At 39.8% G+C, this 25821-nt stretch overlaps 1 protein-coding gene across 1 annotated transcript in view; it reads left to right on the top strand.

Annotated features, from left to right (window-relative positions):
- Nucleotides 1-25821, top strand: part of RSBN1L (round spermatid basic protein 1 like) — a 67909-nt gene that overhangs the window by 28394 nt on the left and 13694 nt on the right. Inside the window, exons 2-4 of the mRNA XM_055141083.1 lie at nt 5908-6024; nt 12173-12813; nt 22108-22245. Of these exons, the coding sequence (XP_054997058.1) occupies nt 5908-6024; nt 12173-12813; nt 22108-22245 (896 nt within the window). The remainder of the gene's footprint in view (nt 1-5907; nt 6025-12172; nt 12814-22107; nt 22246-25821) is intronic.

Here is a 25821-nt window from a genome sequence, read left to right as displayed (position 1 = left end):
TTGCTGACAATTATAGATGTTAAAGTCCAGGGAAAATTCTGCCAGAAATTGCATAGTCCAGCTCACAGTCCCAGTGCATTGCTGTAAGAAGTCTCTGGAATCAAAGTCTTTAGGCGCAGAGGGTCCGCTTCACTCTCAGCAGCTCCGAATTTATCTGGACCGAGGGTATGCCGGTTACACCCCCTTCCCATGAGTCCCTAGGAGCCCCAAGTGTAAAAATCAAATACCTCTGGGTTAGGATTCTTAGAAGATGGCGCCTGCCATGTGGGTGCTGCCGCCGTTTTCCGTGCAGGAAGACAGGGTGGGGAGGAAAAATCCATCCCTGGGCAGCACAGAGTTGCAGCCCAGTTCGCAGTTCCAGTGCATTGCTATTAGAAGCTGCGCTGGATGCCCTAATGTGTTAGGTCTCTGAGTCAAAGTCTTTAGGCGCAGAGGGTCCCCACTTCAGTATTTTTGCAGATTTGATTATATTCCTTATTTTCCCCTTTGTTTTTTTTGGCCACATTTAGTCGACAGTGGCCAGTGGCTTACTCTTGGTTCTGCACGCAGGGATCACTCCTAGTGGGCTTAGAGGACCATGCTGGGTGTTGGGGATAGAACCTTTCTGTAGTCGTAGTTTTGGTTGTAGTCCTGGTCATCAGAGTTCCATCATTCTGTCTCCTCGTAGTCCTCCTAGTCCTCTCCAGTCTAATCTTTCTAGTGTCCTTGTAGACCTCAAAGTCCTCTCCTCCTCTTATCCCTTACAGCTTAGTTATATAGAAATCATGAAGGGTGCGGGTACACATTGGCGGGGTTGAACATTGTCATAGCAACAAACAGATGTAAAGCCACTCCTTCCGGGGAATGTCTAGGAGATTAACTCAAGGACAAAATTTCATTTGAGGGTTCAGCACTCCAGATTACTAGGAGATCCGCTCAAGGGCAGGATTCCATCTATGGTATATTGCTTTCTCCTTTCCTCAGCTACTAATCCATTTAAACAATCATAGTTAATTTACTTGTTATTATAATATTTCTAGTCATTTTGCATGAACACAGTAATATGAGATATATTAATCTTCAAGGTTGGCTCTTCCTGGGGACATCTCGCTATGTATCCCAGACTACAGGCCTCAGACCAGGTTAATCTTTCATAACGCCAGCAGGGTCCTTATTCAGTTTCTTCTTTTTGGGTCATGACAGCTTGTTCCATGACTGTGCTCTTCACTTATACTTAGGGCGCTTAGCTTGTCCCCTTTTGATGCCATGGTAGCTTACAACTTGCTCTGGGTCCACCCAGTGCCTTTGTCAGGACCCTGCTTTTGGAGTGCTAGGAACTAAGGGCAACTGAGGCTTAAGTCAAGTAATATGGATGCCCAGGAGTAAATATTTTGGAGTCAATTAACTCCCATGTTACAAAGCATAGCATGAACTGTCTTCCTGTGTCTATACAAAAAGGACATTGCTAAACCATGCAAGTGACATTTAAAGGAAAGAGAAAAGCAGTATAGATTATTGGTGCTTGATGGAATTGGGTGTGCCTCAGGGGCACTGTTGTGGGAGTAACTCAATAAACAGCTCCCTGTGGGAGGAGCAAGGACAACCCAGTGCCATATGGTTCCCCCAAGCACCACCAGGAGCAATTCTTTTTTTAAAAAAATTTTTCTTATTTTATTGAATCACCGTGAGATAGTTACAAGCTTTCATGTTTGGGTTACAATCTCACCGTGATTATCAAACACCCATCCCTCCACCAGTGCACATTCCCCACCACCGATATCCCCAGTATACCCCCCCTTTCCTACCCTCCCCCTGCCTCTGTGGCAGACAATATTCCCCATACTCTCTCTCTAATTTTGGGCATTATGGCTTGCAACACAGACACTGAGAAGTCATCGTATTTGGTCCGTTCTCTACTTTCGGCACACATCTTCCATTCCTACTAGTTCCTCCAGCCATCATTTTCTCAATAGAGAAGTGATCCCTTCTCTATTCCATCTGCCTTCTCCCCTCCACTCATGAAACAGTCTTCTAGCTATGGCGCAATCCCAGAAGCAATTCTTGAGTGTGGATCAGAAGTAACTCCTGATCATTGCTGTGTGTGATGCAAAAATCAAAATAAATGAATAAAATAAGAACATTAAAGTAAAATGTATAAGTACTGCATTGAAGTGAGTGTGAGCTCTGTTCGTTGCAACATCAAAGGGAAAGAGATGGAGAAAATGCTTTTCTACTCTATGTAGAATGAGTTGTCTTTGCTGAGATGGCTTTTTGTCTAGGAGTTTTTGAGTATGAAGTGGGAGGTAATTGCAATTATGTTGTCACTCACTCTCCTTATTACCTCTAATGCCATTTTTTAAATTTTATGATATTTTTCTTAAAATGTCTATGCCTTCTGTTTATTTTCACTTGAAATATTTGATATCTTACCTAACGCAAATTCTGTTACTCTCTTTTTGTGTTATGAAATTAATAAGCTTTTATTGCAGAAACTTGGGAACTTTTTGTCACTTAAAAATTATGATGTTGACTCCAGATATAACTCAGTTGTAAGGATATGCTTTACCTGTGTGAAGCCTTGAATTTGATTATCTGGTACAATGTAAAAAGTTTTTTAGGATCCTGAAAGATAGCCCAAAGACTGGATGCATGTAGGACCCTGGGTTTAATCTCTGGCCCTACATGGTCCCATGAGCACTGTTTGGAGTATAGCCTCTGAATACTGTGTCATGTGTAGCACCTTGTATTGGCCCCTAAACAAAACAAAATGTTTTTAGTAACTTGCACTATTATTCTGAAAATGATTATGTTTTGCAATGTTAATTGGTTTATAGAATATTGTATTTTTATATATGCATTAAAGTTTTGTTGTGGTTTAAGAAACTTCAGGCATGCTATATAGTACTGGATGGGAATATATAGCTGCTATCTGTTTTTGCAAAAACTGAGTTGTATACTTAACAAGTTATTTTTCTAATGTAAATTTTTATTTAACAAGGTTGTAAAAGTTTAATAGCAATTAAATTAACACTTAGGTTAGTGAATATGGATAATTGGTAAGAGAAATGCAGAGACATTTTAGATGACTGATTCGTGCTTTTAAATGATAGGGTGTTTTTTTTTAATTAAAATACATACTTTGGAAATACCAACATATATGTAACTAAGTTTCAGCAATGTGGGGTAACATATTAGCCATTAGATGATTTTATGTACTTAAAATAAAGGGAAGAGTAGTAAACTCTTCTGAAGTGCAACAAGTTCTTCTGATTTGATTTAAATCTTTTGTCCTATCAGCTGACCTGAGTATTGACATTTTTAAAAAACGACTTTTTCAGTTTGATAGGTGAAAGTGATGTTTGAACTTGCATTTGGGGGTGGGTGGGTATTGCCCCACTTTGCCTTGAGCTTACTCCTGGCTCTGTGCTCAGGGATCAGTTTTTTTTTTTTCTTTCTGGGTCACACCGGGCAATGTACAGGGGTCACTCCTGGCTCTGCACTCGGGAATTATCCCTGGCAGTGCTCAGGGGACCGTATGGGATGCTGGGAATCGAACCCAGGTCGGCCACATACAAGGCAAACGCCCTACCCGTCACTCCAGCCCATAGGGATCGATTTTTTTGGTGCGCCTCTGATCACATGCAGTTCTGGGATTGAACTGATGCAGGGCAAGTGCCACACGCAGGGCAGATGCCTTAATGCCTATACTGTCTCTCTCGTCCTAAATTTGTATTTTTGTTATTAATGATAAAACTTTTAATACGTATATTAAGCGCAGAGATTTAATTTTGGGGAATTATCTGCTTGAGTATTCTGGATGAGGGCTTCTTAACTGGAGACTTCTTACCTGAGACTTTCTGTTTGTCTTTTGGGCCATCCCCAGTGGTGCTCAATGCTTAGGGTACCCTGTGTGGTGCCTAGATTCTAACCAGGGTTGTGGCTGCAGCCCTGTTAGCCAAGACCTTATCTTTATAATGTCTCTCTGTTCCATCACCTAAGATGTTTTTATTTTACCCCGGAATTATTGGTATGTGAAATAGGTAATTTATAATAAGCCTTTTAAGGGCAAGGAGTATTTTATTGTTTTAAAATTCTTCTTTACATCTTATGTTGCTGGCTGCATAATAATTTGATTGAACAAACAAAAATAGGACGTTAAATTACTTTGAAAACTGGAAAATACAGCTGTTTTGAATTCAGATAAATCTGTCCTAGAGTTTTTATGCCCTGTATTTTATTTACTTAGATTGTATGTTTGTTTATCCAACTGTGCTTAGGGTTTACTCCTAGCTCTGTGCTAAGGGATCACTGCTTGTGGACTTGGAGATAGTACAGGATGTTGGGGGATCAAACTTGGGTTGGCCATGTCCGAGGCAAGTGGCCTACCCACTGTACTATCTTTCTGGTTTCATGCACTTTATTTTAATGTTATAGTATCTTCAGATAGTCAGATCAATGGTATCTTTTTCAAACAGTGTAAGTGTAAGGGAATTAACATCTAACAGAAATGGCACTCTGGGTACATTTTATACCTTTCTCCGTTTAGTTCTTAGTAGTAATCTATGAGAAAGCTATCAACCGCCACAGGATTAGGAAATTGAATAATTTTTCCAGCAAGATGTCATTAGTCCAAATATACCCTATTTCAAAGAAGGTACTTTACCCATTATAATGGACTGTTTTGATTAAGCTTAGCCAGTTTTTTTTCTTTTTGGGTCACACCCGGCAATGCACAGGGGTTACTCCTGGCTCTGCACTCAGGAATTACCCTTGGCGGTGCTCAGAGAACCATGTGGGATGCTGGGATTCGAACCTGGGTTGGCCACATGCAAGGCAAACGCCCTACCCGCTGTGCTATCGATCCAGCCCCTTAGCCAGTGTTTTTAAGTGATTTGATGTAATCTAAGATTAGTTGATAGGATGCAAAAGGATAATTATTAGAACAAAATATATGATAAAAACCTTTGGCTGTTTGTATCATGAATATTATATATTTAATACATAAAAGGATTTTTGGAAATATTTCCCTAAAGTTGATGGGATAGCTTGCTCTTTCAAGCCTGTGTTCGCCCATGAACACAAATCTCTCCCTCCTTTTCCACTTCTTTTTTTTTTATTTTTTTTTTTTGCTTTCTGGGTCACACCCGGCGATGCACAGGGGTCACTCCTGGCTCTGCACTCAGGAATTACCCCTGCCGGTGCTCAGGGGACCATATGGGATGCTGGGAATCGAACCCGGGTTGGCCGCGTGCAAGGCAAAAGCCCTACCCGCTGTGCTATCGCTATCACTCCAGCGCCCTGCTTTTCCACTTCTGAGAAGCCTGTGTTCTCTCTTGAACATGTATTCTCTTTTTCTCACCCCCATGTCTAAATTTTTTTTTTCTTTTTGGGTCATGCCCGGCAATGCACAGGGGTTACTCCTGGCTCTGCACTCAGCAATTACCCCTGGCGGTGCTCAGGAGATCATATGGGATGCTGGGAATCAAACCCTGGTCGGCTGCGTGCAAGGCCTGCCCGCCCTATCTGCTGTGCTATCGCTCCAGCCCCAAGCCCCATGTCTAAATTTTATTCAATCAAGAATCTTGCTCCACTCAAAAAACAAAAAAGAAGGAAAAAAATGTTGATGAGCCAGAGAGATACAGCACAAGTGGTAGAGACAGTTGCCTGGCATGTTACCATTACTGGATTTGAACCTACATATGAACCCATGAGCCCCACCATGGGTTGTTCCCTGAGCATAGATTCAGAGAAAGCTCTGAGCGCTGCTTGGTATACCCCACTAAATTGGGGTGGGGGGGAATTGAGATGACAGAAAGATATGCTTGTGTTTCATTTGGCTTTTCTTAGAGTATTGTAATTCTAGAAATTAACTTTTATGTAGAAAAATTAAATTGTAAATGGTTTAAAATATTAATTTTTGTCTTACAGATAAAATCAAAGATAAAATTAAAGAGAGAGATAAAGAAAAAGAGAGAGAGAAAAAGAAGCATAAAGTAATGAATGAGATCAAGAAAGAGAATGGGGAAGTAAAGATTTTGCTGAAAAGTAAGTCTGTATTTGGTATTTTAGTTGTAATGTTTTATGTTGCTCAGCAATAATTAATGACTTACAAAAACATTTTTATTGGTGCTGTATTTTGCTGAACACTAATAGTTAGATTATAAAAAGAAAGCGTAATAGCAGAAAGTTCTAATCTTCAACATTTCTTCAGTGAATTGTAACAGAGTAGTAAAGGTTAAACTTCATTAAGTGGTTAGGTTATTTATAAATCGGTTATCTAATTAATGTATTTGTTATACTATTCTTTAATCCATATTTAGTTAATCTGAGATAAAGGCTAAAGCACCTTTCATCGTTATCGGATGGTGGAGGAAGTGCTCTCAGATATTTGAAGGCAATTGCTATATGGTAGTGTAGGTTTATATTAAAACTTTATTCTAAGCCAGATGAGAAGGAATACTACTTTGCTTTATGTTTCTTACATGTTTCAGAGCATCTTCTTTGTTTCCTTTTTTGTTTTTCTCTTCTGTATTATTCAATTGTTTTCTGTTGCTGTACTAGATCAGTGGAGTTGGAAGGATAATTTGGGGTCTAGGTGGTTGGATAATAATACTGTTAATATATTTGAACTTTTTCATAGACATTTTGTGGCAGAATAAAATTAAGGACAGTCTTAAATTCACTCAGAGAAGCAGGGTTTTTGTTGGATAGCTAGTAAATTTATTAGCTACCTTAGAAGAAAGTTCACAGATTGTGTATCTACGCACATTAGCTTTAATTTCATATTGAAATCATGAGTTGATAAACTTTATGTCTGTATAAGGAAGAAAAGACTAACATTGCATGTACTACAGAATAACTGACTAACATTATTTAAAAATAAAAAGTATTGGGGCTGGAGCTATAGCACAGCGGGTAGGGCGTTTGCCTTGCACACGGCCGACCCAGGTTCTAATCCCAGCATCCCATATGGTCCGCTGAGCACTGCCAGGGGTAATTCCTGAGTAAAGAGCCAGGAGTAACCCCTATGTATCGCCGGGTGTGACCCCCCCAAAAAATAAAAAGTATTAAGCAGGTCATTGCTTTCTTTGTTATGTTTGCAAATGTTTAAGTTTTCTTTTATAATGATCAGAATTTTATTTTCAAGGAAATTTGTTGTACCTTGAAATAAATAGGTCAGAGCCTAAACTTGTCCCTATTTAATACTTATGATTTATGTTCTTTTTTTTTTTGACAGTATTTGTTCTATGTCATCTAATTAGATTGTAAGTCTTTGAGGCAGGAATCTAATTGAATCACACTATTTATAGCAGCGAAGCAGTAATGCTTGAAATGTTTACTGAACTCTACCATGTTTGCTTAGTTAAATGGCCGTTTTTCCCCTTTTTTTAAAGTCAGGTGGAGAGTTGAGGGTACCAGTACCCACGGAACTGCTTATGGCTCTGGCAGTTGCTCAGGCAGTCATTCCTAGCAGTGCCAGGGATTGAATTCCCGCCCTCTGCATGCAGAGCATGCACACTGCCCTTGAGTTGCCTCTTTGGCCTCTCAACTTTTTGGGGGGAGTTGGGGGTGGACATGGCTAGTCATTTATTATAATGCATTGTAATATATAATAATGTAATTTCTTGTTTTACTCAGCTGATTGCCAGATTTTTAATGTGAAATAGGTGGATTTAGAGATAAGGGAGCCTAAAATAGAGATTAATGAGTAATATGAAACAGGAACCTTAATTTTGAAGTAGTCAGGTAGAGGAGGGTTTTTTGTTTGGTTTGAGATCACACTCGGTGGTGCTGAGGACTTACTCCTGGGTGTGCCATCAGATATTACTTGTGGTAGGGCTCTGGGGACCATATGGGATGCAGGACCAAACCCCAATTGCCTCTGTGCATGGCAAAAGCCCCATGTGCTGTACTGTTGCTCCAGCTCCAGAGAAGCAATGACTTTTAAACTGAAATTTTGTAATGACAAAGAGTGGGTGGTGGTCATGGAGGGAGGTTCAGAAATGAGATACATTTGGAAAGGATTTGGTGACCACTGGCTTAACCATGGAACATGTATTTACTAAAAAATGGAGATAGTAGTAAATTAAATAGTGCTTTACAGGATTGTGAAGATTTAATGAGGTAAAGTATGGGGGAAGTGTCATGTACAGTGTTTGGCCATGTTTACTCAGTAAATGAATATTATCTTACTTATAAGCATGTATGCAATATTAGCTTTTGATTAAAAAAGGGAAAACTGGACTGGAGTGACAGCACAGTGGGTATGGCGCTTGCCTTGCACTTGGGCGACCCGGCTTTGATTCCCAGCATTCTATATGGTCCTCTGAGCACCAGTAGGAGTAATTTCTGAGTGCATGAGCCAGGAGTAACCCCTGTGAATCACCAGGTGTGACCCAAAAAGGGAGGGAGGGAGAGAGGGAAAACTAACAACAAAAAACTATTTCCTCAATTGATAGTGATAATTAAATTAATAAAACATAGTTGGAGAGCCCGGCAAGTTACCGAGAGTATCTTGCCCGTATGGCAGAGCCTGGCAAGCTACCCGTGGCGTATTCGATATGCCAAAAACAGTAACAAAAAGTCTCACAATGGAGACGTTACTGGTGCCCGTTTGAGCAAATCGATGAGCAACAATTTGCTCAAACGGACACCAGTTTGATGACAATGACAGTTTGTCACCAGTTTGATGACAATGAGAGTTCATTTGGGAAAAAGGGCTTTTTGTGAGGTTTTGTTGTGTTGTTGATTTGTTTTCTCTTTGCGTCACACCAGCATTGTTTGGGTTACTCCTGTCTGCACTCAGGAATTACTCTGGGCTGTGCTCGGGGAACTGTATGGGATGCTGGGGATCGAACCAGTTTGGCAAGGCAAGCACCATACCCGATGTATTATTGCTCCAGCCCCTCATTTGGGAAAACATACCCGCCCCATTGTAAGCATCGAGAATTAGCTTTTGGGAAAAAGTATTATAAAAGCCCTGCCTGTGTGGCCGATTCCCAAGTGAGCCAGTGAACAGGAAATGGCTTCTTCTTTTTAAAATGGTTTCTTGGAGCAATAATGAAATATATTTGGTGGAATAGTGTATTATTTGCTACTCTATTTTCCTCTTTCCTTTCTGAATTTCATGTTTATTTTCTCCTTATAATTTTCTCCTTCTGATAATAGTATTGTATGCTCTGTCATACATGGGCATTGATTAATGATAGCACTTTAGCATTTGAAATGGATGTTAACTTTTTGAAAACAAAAGATACTTCTACGCCATTTCAGTCTCCTAGGTTTTTAGTAAAAGCTGTGTCAAGTTTAATATACCTGTATATTAATGTAGATATATACATGTATACAATTATATATGCTGGAGTACATAATAAGTTGAGATCATATAAACATTTTTTACTGACAAAATTGCTTTATGGGAAATTGTTTAAAGAAACATAATAAAATTATTTTAGCTCTCATTCTCTTAGTATCTAATGTTATTCTAATGTTAATTCAACTACTTATTCTAAGCATATTTCTGTTATGTTCTAGCCACCTTTGTTGTTTATTGATGTGTTGTAAGAATATAGATGCGATGGTTGCAGTATTGGGGGGAAATAAAATAATGTATCATTATAGCATATTTTGGTAAGTCAGAGAACGCACTGTCCAAGATTTTGGTAGGGTATGAAAGATCACAGGTAGATAACTGATGCAGGAAAATTGAAAATATTGCTCACACATACCCTCACACATAGTTACTTCTGAAAGACCAAAGGCAGCAAAAAGCATAGCTAAAATATACCTATCCCTCTGCTCCCAAGATCATGACGTATATATTTAAAAGTCTGATCCAATTTTTCTGGGTATTACCTATTTCCCACCCCCTTTCCTGTGGGGAAAGGCACATCCAGCAGTGGTAAGAGACTTCTCCTGGCACTGCACTCAGGAATCACTCCTGGCGGGCTTGGGAGGCCATATGGGATGTTGAAGATCAGACCCATGCCCTCCGCCTGCAAGGCAAGCCCCTTACCTGCTATTTGATGATACAGGGGTATGGGTGTTGGGCCACAGCTGGCAGTGCTCAGGGCTTACCCCTGGCTCTTTGTTCAGGGATCACTCCTGGAGTGCTTGGGATTCTAGATGCAGTGCTGTGAATTAAATTGGGGCTGACCATGTGCTATTGAGTTCTTGATGTTTATTTGTTTATTTTGCTGAAACAAGGTAACTTTTATTGAAATTCACTTAGATGTGAAGGGAGAGAAAGAGAGAAGTATATGTTCTAGTAAGAACACAAGCTTCTCCAGGGTGGAAAGAAAGAAACAGAAAAAGGAGCAAGCAAGGTACGTGTTCAAGGGAGAATATGAGCTTGAAGAGCAAGCGTGTGTTTTTTTGTTTGTTTGTTTGTTTTTTCTTTTTGGGTTACACCCGGCGATGCTCAGGGGTTACTCCTGGTTCTGTACTCAGGAATTACTCCTGGTGGTGCTCAGGGGACCATATGGGATGCGGGGAATCAAACCCGGGTCGGCCACGTGCAAGGCAAATGCCCTACCTGCTGTGCTATTGCTCTAGTCCCTGATTTTTTTTTTAACTACTTTTTTTCTTTTGTAATTAATCATAACAACACATGCTCTTTTTATGTTTGTGCTGAGTTTTTTTCTAGATCTTTTTGCTGTTTATCTCTGTGTCTGAGCCTCTTTCTAGCTCTCTCTAGTTGAGCATGTCTTCTGTGTCCAGTATGTATTTGTGTCTGGGGCCTACTGTGTACATCCATCAGGAGATAGGGCTCCCATAACCTTACAGGGTTTATTTTTGGAGGCCACACCCAGTGGTACTCAGGATTTCATTTATGATAGATTTTAAAAGTGACAGATGGAACAGTGACTGCCTTTTCTCAACGAATAAGCTTAGTGGCTTTTCAAAATATCTTAGAAAGCATTATTTTCTAGTGAGAGTATTGACTTTTTCTGTTGACTTTTTGTGGGAGTCCCAAGGGAAGTTTATACACACCTGGCAGTGCTCAGGGACTTGACCTGGCAGTGCTGGGACCTTGTGCTGGAGATGAAACTTGAACCTCTGGCAGACAAAACATATATACAAGTAGCCCTTTGGGCTTTCTTCCTGGTTCCCTTTTTTTTTTAAATTGCAAAGAAATAATACAATTATGTCAAGGGTTTGTATGTGCCTTAAGACTCTGTAGGTGTGTAACTCCTGTGTATTAATCTTTTTTTTTTTTAATTTCTAGATTTCTCAGTCTAGGATCTACTTGCCATTATAGAAACTCATTAATAGATAAGTGAATGCCTCATAACTTTTTCTTTTGTCCTTTTTTTCAGGGAGGTCATCCCAATGGTTCTCGGGGTCCAGCAGTATTTGGGTACCTCAGGACCACATCTGACATAGCTAACGGTGTTGGGTGTGCAGTGGGTCAGATGGTGTAAGGGATTGAATCCAGGTCCTCGGTGACACAGACTTAGAGGTATTATTTGAAGTTAGAGAGAGAGAGGGAGAGAGAAACTAAGAATTGAACGTGGACCTCCTGCATGCAGCTCATGTGCTTATCCTACTGAGCTCGCTAGCGAGATCCAGATTTTATCATCTCCTTTATAATCCTTTATTGAGTCTTCACTGGTAACTTTTCTCTCTTATGGACCCAAAATAGGTCATTTTAGCAAGTGTGGCAGTCTAAAGAAGAACTTCAAGAAGTTATAGAAGGAATTACTGTGTTTGTTGTTGTTACACTGTTTGTATATTTTTCTTCCTTTCTGGTGTAAAAATCTTGACACTTAGATGCAATTTCTACAATTGTAGCTAAAGTATGATAATTGATTAGTGGAAGTAAGTTGAGGGTACCATTCACACAGACTTTTATTCAACTTTTTATTTCTGGATATTAAACTTGAAGATTATGCTTTCTAAATTCATTCATTTCCTCTATTACACACTGATTGAATACCTGCCAACATTTCAAATTGTGGGAATGTGTATTAGAGATGTAACTTTGTCGTAATCCTTGGAGGGTGATATGTTTGTGTATAGAAATAGAAACTGACCAAAGTATGTCTTACAAATTATGAATACATGCTGCATATAATGAGCCCCACACCTAAACCTAATTCTGAGTAAACTTTATTTATTACAAAACAGTTCCTAAAGCATGGTCTTTTAAGTAACTCAAATAAAGAGTTTCAAAAAACATTTTTCCCAACAGGTGGGAAGGAGAAACAAAAAACAAATGTAGAAGACTTACAAATTAAAAAGGTAAAGAAGAAAAAGAAAAAGAAACATAAAGAGAATGAAAAACGGAAGCGTCCAAAAATGTACAGCAAATCTATTCAAACCATCTGCTCAGGATTGCTATCTGATGTTGAAGATCAAGAGGCCAAAGGCATCCTAAATGATAACATAAAGGATTACATTGGAAATACTCTGGATAACAAGAACTATGATTCCAAAATTCCTGAGAACAGTGATTTTCCATTTGTCTCATTGAAAGAGCCACGGGTTCAGAATAACCTCAAAAGGTTGGACACTTTGAAGTTCAAACAGCTCATTCATATTGAGCACCAGCCTAATGGAGGGGCATCAGTTATCCACGCATACAGCAATGAACTCTCCAACCTGTCTCCTGTGGAGATGGAGAGGTTTGCAGAAGAGTTTGTGGGTCTAGTATTCAGTGAGAATGAAAACTCTGCAGCTTTCTATGTAATGGGTATTGTTCACGGGGCAGCTACTTACTTACCTGACTTTTTAGACTACTTCTCATTTAATTTTCCCAATTCACCAGTGAAAATGGAGATATTGGGAAAGAAGGATATAGAGACTACAACTATGTCCAATTTTCATGCTCAGGTAAGAGGCTTTTAGTTTTTATTAAAGTTACTTAATTATATTTTTTGGACAACTTTCTGTTCTTTGTTCCTCATTTTGCTGTAGGTCTGAAATAAAAAGTCAGAATACAATAAAATTTTGGGGGAGTATTAAAACCAAATTACTTCTTTTGATGTGAATATTGAGTTGAACTCAGTTTCTGTTTATCTTTTTTTTCTTAATGAAATTTAAATTCTGCATTTTGGGGTGAGTATAAGAATTTTCCTTGGACTTACATAAACTTAACATTGTATTTTCTAGTTTTTAAAAGCTGTTAATTCTCTTGCCTAAAATTATCTTCTTGCTTTATGGAATAATGCCTAAAAATGCCTAAAAATGGTTAGCATGGGAACTTTCACAAACCCACCTACTCTGATGGCCATCATCTCTGTGGGCTTCTTGGATAAATAGTGCTCAGAGGGAACCAACACACGTCTCTTTTTTTCCAGCTGTAACTCTGACCCCGTATCTGTATGACTGTCAGCTGGAGGGGCTATTTTTGCTTCTTTAGCTTTAGACTTAAATGCTGGGAGGTGCCTGTGCAAGGTATATGTTCCAATATTCTTTGTTGTTGTGATGACCTGAAGTTACACAGTTGTTTTGCTCACCCACAGGTTCACAGAAGTTGCACACTTGGCTTCAGTTACTGTATGCCTTTATTGCAGTGGTCTCACACAGTTGTGGTGTCAGTGGTCCCGAATGGCAGTGCAATAATGATCACACATGGCAAGTGTGCTGCAGTGCTGGGAATCAGACCTGAAGCCTCACACTTGTGAGGCAGATGCTTTACCACTGAACAATCCCTGGGCTCTCACTTCACTTTTTTTGTAAAAAGAGTTTAGGATCTATTGGGTTTGTTGTTATTCAAGCACACCTGGGGTGCTCAGGGCTTACTTCTGTCTCTGTACTTCTGTGTTCAGGTATCACTCTTGGCTGTGCTGAGGCAGGGATCAAACCTGGTTTGGCTGCATTAGAGGCAGACACCTTATCTGCTGTCTATTTCACTGGTCCTTTTTTAAATTTTTTTCTGAAGGGGCACACCCAGCTAGCTGTATCCAGGCCTTACTCCAGCTCTGCGCTCAGGGATCATATAGGGTGTCAGGATCGAACTCTGGTCAGGTACATGCAAGGAAAATGCCTTACCCTCTGTACTATTACTGGGCCGATTTTTTTTTTTAAGAGCTTTTGTTTTATTTATTTATTTTAATACCTTGCAGTGCTCAGGGCTTAACTCCTGGCCTGCACTCAGGGATCATTCCTGGTGAGTCTTCAGAGACCATATGGGATGCCAGGAATTGGTCACATGCAAGGCAAGTACTGTACCCACTGTACTATTGCTCTGACCCTTTAAGAACTTTTAAAATTAAACCAAAACTGAAAACTTTTTTTGTTTCCTGTGAATGGGAAAATTGCCTAGATAGCCTTGATTTTTCCTAATGTGACTGCTTTTTGAAGTTGAATGGATTCTAAAAAAGAAAAGGCAAATGAACATAATTATTGTAGCTTAGTTCTGTTTCTAATTTGGGGGACGCTTCCTTATTAGAACTCTTTCTATCTGGTGGTTTCCCTCCAGGAATTGTTTTTTTTTGTTTTTTTGTTTTTTGTTTTTAGGTTTGTTTTTTTTTTTTTTTTTTTTTTTTTTGCTTTTTGGGTCATACCTGGCATTGCACAGGGGTTACTCCTGGCTCATGCACCCAGGAATTACTCCTGGTGGTGCTCAGGGGACCATATGGGATGCTGGGAATTGAACCCGGGTCGACCACATGCAAGGCAAATGCCCTGCCCTCTATGCTGTTGCTCCAGCCCAGGAAATGATATTATTAAGGTATTTATCCAAAGTTATTCTGGGGTTGTTTGGGCCACCCTGGTAGTGCTCAGGGCTTACTCCAGACTCTGCTCAGGGATCACTCTGGCAGCACTTAGGATAATATGGAGTGCTGGGGATTGAGCTTGGGTTAACTGCGTGCAAGACAATTGCCTTTCTCACTCTGCTATTGCTCTGGCACCTGTCTTGTTTTTTTATTTAATATACCAAATTTGTTCAAGTGTTCATGTAGAAATTTATTGCCCTAGGACTATAGAGATAGTACAGGAGTTACAGCACTTTAATACCCCGTCGCTGCATATGATCACCTGAACCTCACCAGGAGTAATTTTGGAGCACAGAGCCAGAAGTAAGCCCTGAGCACAGCCACTCATGGATCAGCCTTGCCCCCAATTTATTGTTTTGTGCCTTTGCTGGTCCCACCATCTCCTTCCCCTTTTCTCCAGGGATTGAATATAGGGCTTCTCATATTTGAGGCATGTGCTCTCCTGCTGAGCCATTCCCCTGGACCCTGGTCTCCCGTATGTAAGGAGAACTAAAAGACAGGTAAGATAGGAGTTTTAGGTATTGAACAATAAATAAAACTACACTTGTCTTTTAGTATTTAATATTAAACACACAGCACTAGAGAGTTGTGAGGATATGAAAATTTGAGCAGTTGTTTTCTAACAGCTTTTTCCTCTGCCTGAGTGCTAAATCTTAGTGGTACATCCCCCCTTTTTTCATTTTGGGCTACACCCCACTGAGCTCAGGGCTTATTCCTGGCTCTACTCAGGGATCACCTTTGGCAGCACTTTGGGGACTTGAACCCAGGTCACTGGCATGTAAGGCATGTACCCTACCACTGTACTGTTGTTCCATTACCAAAATGGAGCTTTAAAACATTTTTTTATCCTAGTTTCTATTAAGTTGTTTATATTAGATAACACTTCAAGGATGTTAACCAGTGATTAATGTCTTAATTTTTTTGTTTTGTTTTGGGTCCACGCCTGGCAATATTCAGTGGTTACTTCTGGCTCTGTACCCAGGGATTACTCCTGGTGGTGCCTAGGGCACCATATTGGTTGTTGGGAATTAAACCTGAGTCTGCTGCATGCAAAGCAAGCTCCCTACCAGATGTACTATGACTTTGGTCTAATGTCTTATATTAATGAAAACAATGATTAAGTAAGGATCTGGTCTGTTAATTTGCCTCTCACTGAATGAGGGGAGACACTGGTGTGCTGATTCCATGTTGGGATCATTCACTATGTCAGGCTAATTGATGTGCTATTTATATATATATTTACTGTTTCTTCCTTCTGTCTCTTCCCTTTGTTGTTGTGATGTCTGGGAGTGGAGAGGGGTGTCACAGATTACTCTCTTAGTTGTGGTACTCATACATATTCTAATTGTGGTGCTCACCAGGAGCTGTGATGCTCATCTATGTTCTTGCTAGGGATTTCACTCCTGATTGCGGTGCACACATGGCTGTGCTGTATGAGCCTCGAGTTGCTGCACCTTGCTGCTGTGTTCTGCACCTTGGGGTGGCTTAGGGGGCTGAACTCGCAGCCTCACCCTGAAAGGTGCTTTTGCCAGTGAGCTGTCCCTTGGACCCTGACATACCATCTTTGAACCACTGTGTTCCTTTGTGTTAAGTTTACAGATTGACCAGTTGTGCTTGGCATATTTTCCTTAAATGCTTATGAGCTGATTAAATACAAATTATTATGGTAGACAAGAATACTCGCTGGGGCCAGAGAGGTAGTACAGTGGATAGGGGATAGGGTAATTGCTTTGCGCACAGTCGAACTAGATTCAATTCCCGGCATCCCGTATAGTCTCCTAAGCATGCAGAGCCAGGAATAACCCCTAAGCATCTCTGGGTGTGACCCCCAAACCAAAACAATAACAAAATGAAATACTCTCATGATAAAGTCTCCCGTTTATAAAATTGCTTTCATATTTTTGTTAAAATATGGCTAGTTTAAAAATAAAATATAGATTAAATATTTATTTTTGCTTTCAAAAGAATATGCCAGATGTGATAGGAAATGGCTCCCCCTTGTGGCTTACTTTTTATGTTAGTGTGAATGTGATGATCAGATCTTGTCCTTTAAGAAGCCTTTCCCGGAACTGGAGCCATAATACAGCCGGTAGGGCATTTGCCTTGCAAGTGGCTGATCCAGGTTCGATTCCCAGCATCCCATATGGTCCCCTGAGCACCACCAGGGGTAGTTCCTGAGTGCAGAGCCAGGAGTGACCCCTGTGCATCACCGGGTCTCACCCAAAAAGCAAAAAAGAAAAAAAAAAGAGAAGTCTTTCCCCTTTCTTTCCTTGTACCTCCCAAACCAGCAAAATGGAACCAACAGCCTTTTTGCCTCTTCTGCTACTGCTCTTAGCCCCTCTTTTTATTTGTGTGTGTGTGTGTGTGTGTGTGTGTGTGTGTGTGTGTGTGTGTGTGTGCGTGCGCAGTGCTGCCAGGGCTTTGCAGGGTGGGTACTTGGTCTGCGTTTCCTCTGGAGGATACCATAATTTTCAGCTGGGAGACTGGTGTACCCATTAATTTTAGTGGCTTGGCTTATGTCTCTTTCGATATGTAGTTGTGAATGTGTAAAGCTGAGCTAATGGATGAGTTTACATGATGACTGACTTAGCTCTGGGATGTGGGTGTGGCTGCCAGGGTTTCTGGAAGTATGGGTTAAGGGGGGAGATTGCCCACCCCAACTCAAGAAGATCACAGATATTCCTCGACTATAAGAAAAAATTTTATATTATAATACCATGATTTACCAAGTTCTTCATAATACAGTGGTTTCAGGCATTAAATGTTCCAACCAATCCTGTCTCCCCCAGTGTCCCCAGTTTCCAACCCACCACCCCAGCCTTTCCTCCTCCCTTAGCCGGTATAAGCAAATATATTTAATATTGTTTGTTACAACACAAAAGCAAATAGAATCATCAAAATTTTGATCAATAAAAGTCAATTTGTGATAGCTGTTATGATTGTTACGATTGTCATTATAATAGTTGGTCCAAGTTGAGCCTTTTTTATAAGTTTTACTCTATTTTGGCCCTTTATGGTTCACACCCAGTGATGTTCAGGTGTTACTCCTGGCTATGTAATTAGGAACTACTCCAGGCGGTGCTCAGGGATGCTGGGAATCTAACCCGGGTCAGCTGCGTGCAAAGCAAACACCTTACCCTCTGTACTATTGCTCCAGACCCCAAGTTGGGCCTTCAGTGTTACTGTTTTTGCCCATTGAGCTTAGTTGTCTTCTCCCATCAGATTTGCTGTGATTCTACTGGGCTGTCAGTACTGTGACGTTTGGAGGTGTTCAGTCGCCACCTATGTGGCCTTATGGTCCAGGAGCTATGGAGCTGGAATGATTCGGTAGCTTGGCAACGCGGATAAGGTTCAGTTGTGGAATTAGGCTGTTACTTTCTGGTGGGTGGTGGGTGTGGCTGAGGGCTGTAGTGCCTTCAGGCAGAAGGGGGAATCTGCTTGCCCACTCCCATTCCGAGAAGGGCCCAGAGTTGTCAACCCAAACCAGTCTATCTGGGAAGATTCAATAGCATGACGTGCTTTTTCGAGACTAGTTGTGGAGCTTGGCTGTTTCTCTGTTGGCAAAATGGCATGTGTGGGCGGGGACTGCTGCAAACTCCTCAGTTTTTTGCACTTATGAATTTTGTATATACATCATATTTATGTAGACACTAGCTTAAATATTTATATTTTAGGTTCATTAAACTATTATTTGATAGTATTATTTATATTATTTTAGGTTCATTATTAAAGTATTATTTGATAGAATGGGATGTTGATAGATTTGCTAATTGTAACTATTAGAAGATATTTTCAAGTCAAGATAGAATAACAAGTGCATTCTGAGCCAAATATTTGTTTCTTTGTGGGGCTACTCCTGTATGGGCTCTGGGAACCAGATGGGTTGCTGGCGATGAATCCAGTTTGGCCAAATGCAAATTAAACTCCCGACTCAGTTTGTTGTGAGATTTCTCGGAAAATTTTAATAGTCAATTTGTGTGTGATGAATTTTCCAAACAGGTAGGGTTTTTTCAAAATGAATTGACTATAGAATCTTTGTTTTAGAGACTGATATATCAAGGGGGCATATTTCAGGAACTAATGAGTTGTTTCAGTGGCTTCATAGTTTTTGTTGTTTATTTTTGGAGCTGTACCTGGCCATGCCCATTCCTTACTCCTGGCTCTTTGCTCAGGAATCACTCTTTACTGGGCTCAGGGGTCTGGGATCGGCTGCATATATGGTAAACATTGTAACACCCCTACTATCTCTTTAGCCCCATATTTAGAAATTATTTCATCCCTTGTTGTAGAATTTCATTAAGTTAAATAAGAGAAAGCAGTATTCAGTCTATAAGATTTATTTTTGTCAGTGGATTTTCTGTTAGGAAAGTGACTTTTCCCTTTTTGTGGCAAGCTAACATCATTATCATGTTATTTTTTTCCCTAAAGATTACATGGATAATGAACAAGACAGGTTTAAACACAATTTTAACAGTTCATTTTCCATTAACTCCAATGCCAGAGCAGCAGGGAAGGTGCTTGCTTTGCATACAGCCACACCATTTTCAATCCCTGGTACTGCATTTGATCCCCCAGATTCTGCTGGGAGTGATATCTGAGCTCAGACAGGAGCAAGTCTTGAGCACAGCCAGGTGTCGCCAACCCTCACCCTCGAAACAAAACAACAAAAAGCAGCCACAATCAAGTCTAGGGGTTGTAGAGATAGTGCAGTGGGTAGGGGCTTGCCTTGTGTGTGGTTGACCTAGATTAGACTTCCTGGCACCCTATACTGTTTCCTGAGTAACACTAGAATTTATCTTTGAGCACAGAGCCAGAAGCCCTGAGCACAACTGGTATGGCGCAAAAGCAACAACAACAACAACAATAATAATAATAAATTTAAAATAATTTCCTGGACACAGGTGTAGCTTGGTGGTAGAATGCATGTGTGAAGCCCTGGTTTTAATCCTCGCACTTCAATCACAGCAGAAAGGTCATATTACCCATTTCTTTGGGAAAGCTGGTAAAGTAGTATTTAGTATTTTAGAAGAATTCACTCACTGAAAACTTCTAACCAAAATTATTTAATTGATTGTGTTGTTAATATAATAGGATGAATCAGTCGGAAACATAGGACTTATGTGACTGTAGCTCTTTGTTATCTTTTGGGGGGTGAGGTTGAATGTTTTCAGGGTTAACTCCTGATTTTGAGTTCAGGGATTACTCCTGGCAGGACACAGGGGACCAAATTACAGCACCTTACCTGCCGTATTCTCTCTATCTTTATTTCTGGCTTTTTAAAACTAGGCATGTAGACATTTTGTTGACCTAATATAAAGTAGAGAAATTAGAATAAAAGAAAACGTGTTTGTTTAAAGTGGAAATATTACCTCCCTAATAAGTTGCTTTTATTTAATGGTCATGTGGGTTCTTAAAATACATATTGACATTCACAGATTCAAAACTGAGGCCACAAACTCAATACCAATGAATGGACCTGATGTGTTATTTAATAGTAAATTTACTATGAATTTGACTGTATGACTATAATGCAGAGATGACCTTTTGTTTTTTTGGGTAGAATTCAGAACATCCAACTGGCTTTAAGACAGTTTTAAGCTTTAAGACTTGTAAGAGAGATTTTTTTTTTAATTGAATCACCACGAAATACAGTTACAAAACTTTCATGTTTGAGTTTTAGTCAGACAGTGGTCGAATACCCATCCTTCCACCAGTGCAGTGCACATTCTCCACCACCAGTGTCCCCAGTATTCGCCCCCCACACACACCTTTCCAACCCTCTCTCTGCCTCTGTGGCAGACAATTTCCTCCATACTCTCTCTCTACTTCTGGGCATCATGGTTTGCAATATAGATACTGAGAGGCTATCACGTTTAGTCATTTATCTGCTTATAGAACACATCTCCCATATCAAATGATTCCTCCAACCATCATTAACTTAGTGATCCCCTCGTAGAGAGAGATTTTAACTCTGTTACTACTTCGAGGAGACAGTAAAAGATCAGATGATCTGTACAAAAAGGGAACATAGAACTCCCACATGTTTTTGTAAATTTGGGGATTGGAGGAATGTTTGTTTCTAAGAAGTGAATTTGGAACAAGCTTGTAATTCTAGTAAATTTATTAAGGCATTAGTATATAAGCATTATAGTTTTTTCACTAATTCTGATAATCAACACTTTCTAATGTTATTCACATGATTATGTTATATAGTTTTTATTGCTTTGTCTTTGGAAATATATAATTAGGTGCTTAGACATTTTTGTTTCCAGCTGTGCTCAGGGCTTACTACTGGCTTTGGCTTTGTGCTCCGGGATCACTCCTGGTGGGCTCATAGAACCATCTCGAGATCAGATCTGGTTTACCTCCCCCACTTCCCCACCCCTTGCCACCCCCCCTCCCATATTGTGAAACAAGTACATTACCTTCTGTACTATACCTCTGACTCCAGTGCTTAGATATTTTGTTATACTGAAATACTATCTGTACCAAGTGTGTTTATGAGGATTTGATTTCTGATGTGAATATCTTTGTATCTTTTAGATTCTGTTTTCATAATGTGATGAAAGGTTGACCTCTCTGGATTTGTCTGGTTTACTGGGCTTTATTTTTAAAACTGGGATAGATCCAGACGAACTGAGACCATTTGGTCTTTAACGATTTGGTGTCCACAGAGACTGCTAAGGAAAAAAGATTAGTATTTTGCTCAAAGTTTCTGAAAGGAAGAAAGGAAGAAGACTTGCTTATCAGTGTTAATATGTGAAAAGGCATAGGTTTCTTTGAAGGATTTAAGCAAAAATGTGAAAAATTGTAATATCAAACAATTCTTGAGGTGTAAGCAATTTTAATTTGGTTAATATTTGAGTGATAGTCATGTAAAAACATATTACTGGTGACTTTATACAATTACCTAACTTTCTTAAGCAATCAAAGGTAAATCATTTCAGTTAAGGAAACTAAGGTAGATTTGGGACCTGTAGTGTTTCTTTGAAGTTAATCATAGAAATAGAAGCTAGATTCTAATTAATATGTTACAGGTTAGAAGGACTATATTACTATGGCCTCATAGACTTGCGAATCACTGGTTGTGGGTAAATGTAACATTTTTAGAGGGTCTGCATTTGAAAATTAAGATTAAGAACCATTTCCTTTAGGAAAATTTAGATATATAATCTTTTGAATGCAATTTTTGCAGTACTATATATCAAATAATGTACCCCTGTCTTATAAGAAATACTTTCATCAGTTATCTAGAATTATATTTTCATAAGTAGTCACCGTTAGCCAAAGGCACCCTTTTTAAGTCTCTCATGTTATTTACAAATACTTTGATATTATTCAATGTTATACAGTGATATCGGGCATTATCTTATGTATAATTTTTAATTAAATCCATATCATTTAGGTAAAAAGAACGTATTCTCATGGTACTTACAGAGCTGGCCCCATGCGGCAGATCAGCTTGGTGGGAGCAGTGGATGAAGAAGTGGGAGATTACTTCCCCGAGTTCCTTGACATGTTGGAAGATTCACCATTTTTAAAAGTAAGAAGAAATTGTCATGCAATCTAAATTGTGGTGTTACTTGAATACTATAGGTGATACAAATCATGACCACTAGAGAATTTTTTAAAAATTCATTTAAATTGGAGGGAATGTAAAGAAACTGAAAGTAAAACTTTGGAGGAATTTCCAAGCAGTGCTGGGGCCTGGGGCCATTCTAGGCAGTACTCAGACTCAGTATTTCAGTGCTCAGGCCTGATGGTACTTGAAAACCTTTTGGTGCTACATATAAGGCTTTCATCCTTGACTACTGAGCTATCTCCCAGACCCCTAAAATAGATTGCTTTGGGGGACTGTGTTTATTTGGGCTATACCTGATGGTACTTGGCATCTAATCCCAGGTCTGTATTTGGGGGTCACTCCTGCTTGAGCTTAGGGATGAAGTAGTACCAGATAAGGCATGCAAAGCCAGCACCTTAATCCCCCTCTGTACTTTTTTTTGCTCCTCTAAAAGTAGTTATTGAATAGTGTAAGTGCATAAATTCTCACTTGCTGATTATAATAGCAAAGCTGCATAGTAGACCAAAAAAAAAAAAACATTAGACATACTGCTACTTTGGAAAATTAGATTCTGCCTCTGTTGTTTATATGATGGCAGCAAATATCACAGTCAACTATATAATATGAATGATAGCTATTTTTAATATAGCATCTGAAACATATACAGTTGAAATCCAACAGGATAGATTAAAAATGAGTACTGCCCAATTTCTTGAAAGTAAAGCAGCCTGGGGTAAGATTATTTGGTTTAACAGCACATTATTTTGTGATATCTTACAAGCTTTGTGGAATGAGATTTTTCTACAAAAATCTTGATTCGGGGGGCTGGCACAATAGTGCAGTGGGTGGAGCATTTACCTGGTATATGGCTGACCTGGGTTCGATTCCCTGCACCTTTGGTGTCCCCCAAACATGGCCAGGAGTGATTCCTGAGTGTAGTGCAGAGCCAGGATTAACCCCTGAACATTGCTGGGTGTGACCCAAAAAGCTAAAAAAGAAAAAAGAAAATCTTGGCTTGGATTAATACAAGGTTTTAAAACTATGTCTATTGTCTTTTAAAACACTTTTTATGAAAAAGAGAATTCTTCGTTAAGAAAATGGATTTCAGGAGCTGGAGAGATATAGCAGATGGGGAACCTGCCTTTCACACAGCGAAATCGGGTGTAGCACCCCACGTGGTTCCCTGAACCCTGCCAGAAGTGATCCCTGAACACAGAACTAGAAGTAAACGCTGAGTACCATAGGATGTGGCCCCAAACCATGCCCCCCCCTCTTCCAGAAAATGGGGGGGAAATTCCTATTTACTTGTTAAACTTGGCCGTAGAGACCATGCGGTAGGTAAGGCACTTGCCTTGCATACAGCTGATCCCTGGGTTTGATTCCTAGCACCACACACCGCCCCTTGAGCACCACTGGAGTGTGACCCTTGAACACAGGGCCAGAAGTCAGCTTTGAGGATTGATGGGAATAATGAAAACAAAATAAAAGTTAAAATATATGTGTTTCGTGAGTTTAAGGAGCCTTTAATAACCTATGAGTTGTATAAAACTACTTCTTTTCCTGATTATAAATAAATTCTTAAAACATGTTTCAAAGGCTCCATAAAGAATGTTGTGCCATAAAAAATTAATAAAAATTAATTTTATTAATTTGACCTGTTAAATTAATAAAATTACCAAAGAAATACTTATTCACTATTTAGATAAATAGAGTCCATACCTGAGGATTTTAGAAGTGCAGGAAAGACTTTCATTACAAGGGGATAGCAGTTTAGCTTTGAGGAAAACGGGCTGGGAAATTACACTAGCTACATTTCAATCTTTGGTTTAACTAGCAAGGCATTTAAACTTTCTGGGCTTCAGTTTCCTGAATTATCTATAAAATAAGACCTTTAGACTATGTGGATTTTAGGATCAGATTAAGTTCTTTAAATGACTTCTTGTAAGATTCCATCTCTCTCCTCCCACCCCCCCCCCCAGCCGCAGTCTGTGTTTCTGAAAATATTTCTTGATGTGGAATGATGGGGTTCTCATTTCTCTCTCATTGAAAGAGAAATATCTGAGCTATGAAATTAGGTTAATTATTTAATAAGTATTTCAAAGGTTATCATTAACACGATCAGATTATTTCTTATATTCACATGATCTCTTGACTATCACTTCCTTGTTTACTATTGCTTACTCAGTTTTCTAATCTGTAGGTGTGTATCTTTTCATCTCATTCCATTCCCTTTTCATTTACCTTTAATAAAAATGGGGGAGAGGCCCCACACCCAGTGGAGCTCAGTGATTCTGCACTCACCTACTGTGCATTCAGCTACTGGGGACTGAATCTGGGTCAGCCCAGTCTGCAAGGCTAGCTCCCAGCCTACTGTAATCTCTCTTTGGCCCTCATCTACCTTTTCATTCCTTTTTGTGGTTTTTGATTTTTTTGTTCTTTGGACCACACAGAAGACCTCAGGGCTTACTCCTAGCTCTGTGCTCAAGGATCACTCCTCAGACTCAGGGGACCGTATATGGTGCCTGGGATCAAACTCCGGTTCAGTGTGCTATTGGTCCAGGCCTCTTTTTATTCCCTTTTAAACCATTTGTTCATTTTCTGTCTTTTCTAATTAGTGATATTATGGAGTTTACTTATACTTATTTTGATTGCTATTTTAAAAATATCATAATGTGAATCTATTTTATATTGGGATTTTATTTAATTAAAAAAATTATTTTTGCAGCACTGCATTTGCAGTCATGGCTTCATACATGCAAGGCTAAATGCACTATTGCTTAGCTACATTTCTGGCCTATGTTGTGATTTAACTTTTGTTGGGGAGATGTCTCTAAAATCCACTAGGTGTTCGTGGGGTCTAGGAACACTTGCAAAGTGCTTGTGCCCAGCAATGCTCGAGGCCATCAAGAGCCACCCCAGTGATTTGGGGCTGTGGTATTACGATATGTTTTGGAACTAGAACCCAGGCCTCTGGTTGCCACACAGGCATTCCGGTCCTCTGAGCTATCTCCCTAATCCTGGATTGTGATTAGAAAATTTGATCGGTGAGCTAAAAAAATTTTAATCTTTCTCTCCCCCTCCCCCTCCCTCTCTCTTTCCTCTCCTCTCTCCCCTCTCACCCCCCATATATAAAATTATTTTTCCTTTTTTTTTCCCCCCATGGTATTTTTTTGTTTGGGAGCACACCTGGCACTGCTCAGGGCTTACTCCTGGCAGTGCTTTGGGAACCATATGGGGTGCTGGGGATCAAATCCAGGCTGGGCATGTGCAAGGCAAGTGCCCTACCCACTGTACTATCACTCTGGCTCTGTTCGGGGGTTTTTGGACCACACCTGGTAGTGGTCACGGCTTACTCTTGTCTCTGTGTGGCTGGCTGCGTGCGAGGCAAGTACCTTAATCTGTCTCTTTAGCCCTGGCCTCTGGTTTTAGACCAGCAACCTAGAGAAACTACTGAACAGGAATACATTTTAATTTTGATTTAGTTTCTCTTTTTGTTTTTCTTGGGCTTTGAATAAAAATAATTTGGTTTTTTTTTTTTTCTTTTTGGGTCACACCCGG

This window comes from Sorex araneus, chromosome 1 (assembly GCF_027595985.1).
Source record: "Sorex araneus isolate mSorAra2 chromosome 1, mSorAra2.pri, whole genome shotgun sequence".
NCBI classification, from domain to species: Eukaryota; Metazoa; Chordata; class Mammalia; order Eulipotyphla; family Soricidae; genus Sorex; species Sorex araneus.
The sequence above is the reverse complement of the archived record's forward strand: the minus strand, read 5'-3'. Positions and strand labels throughout refer to the sequence as shown.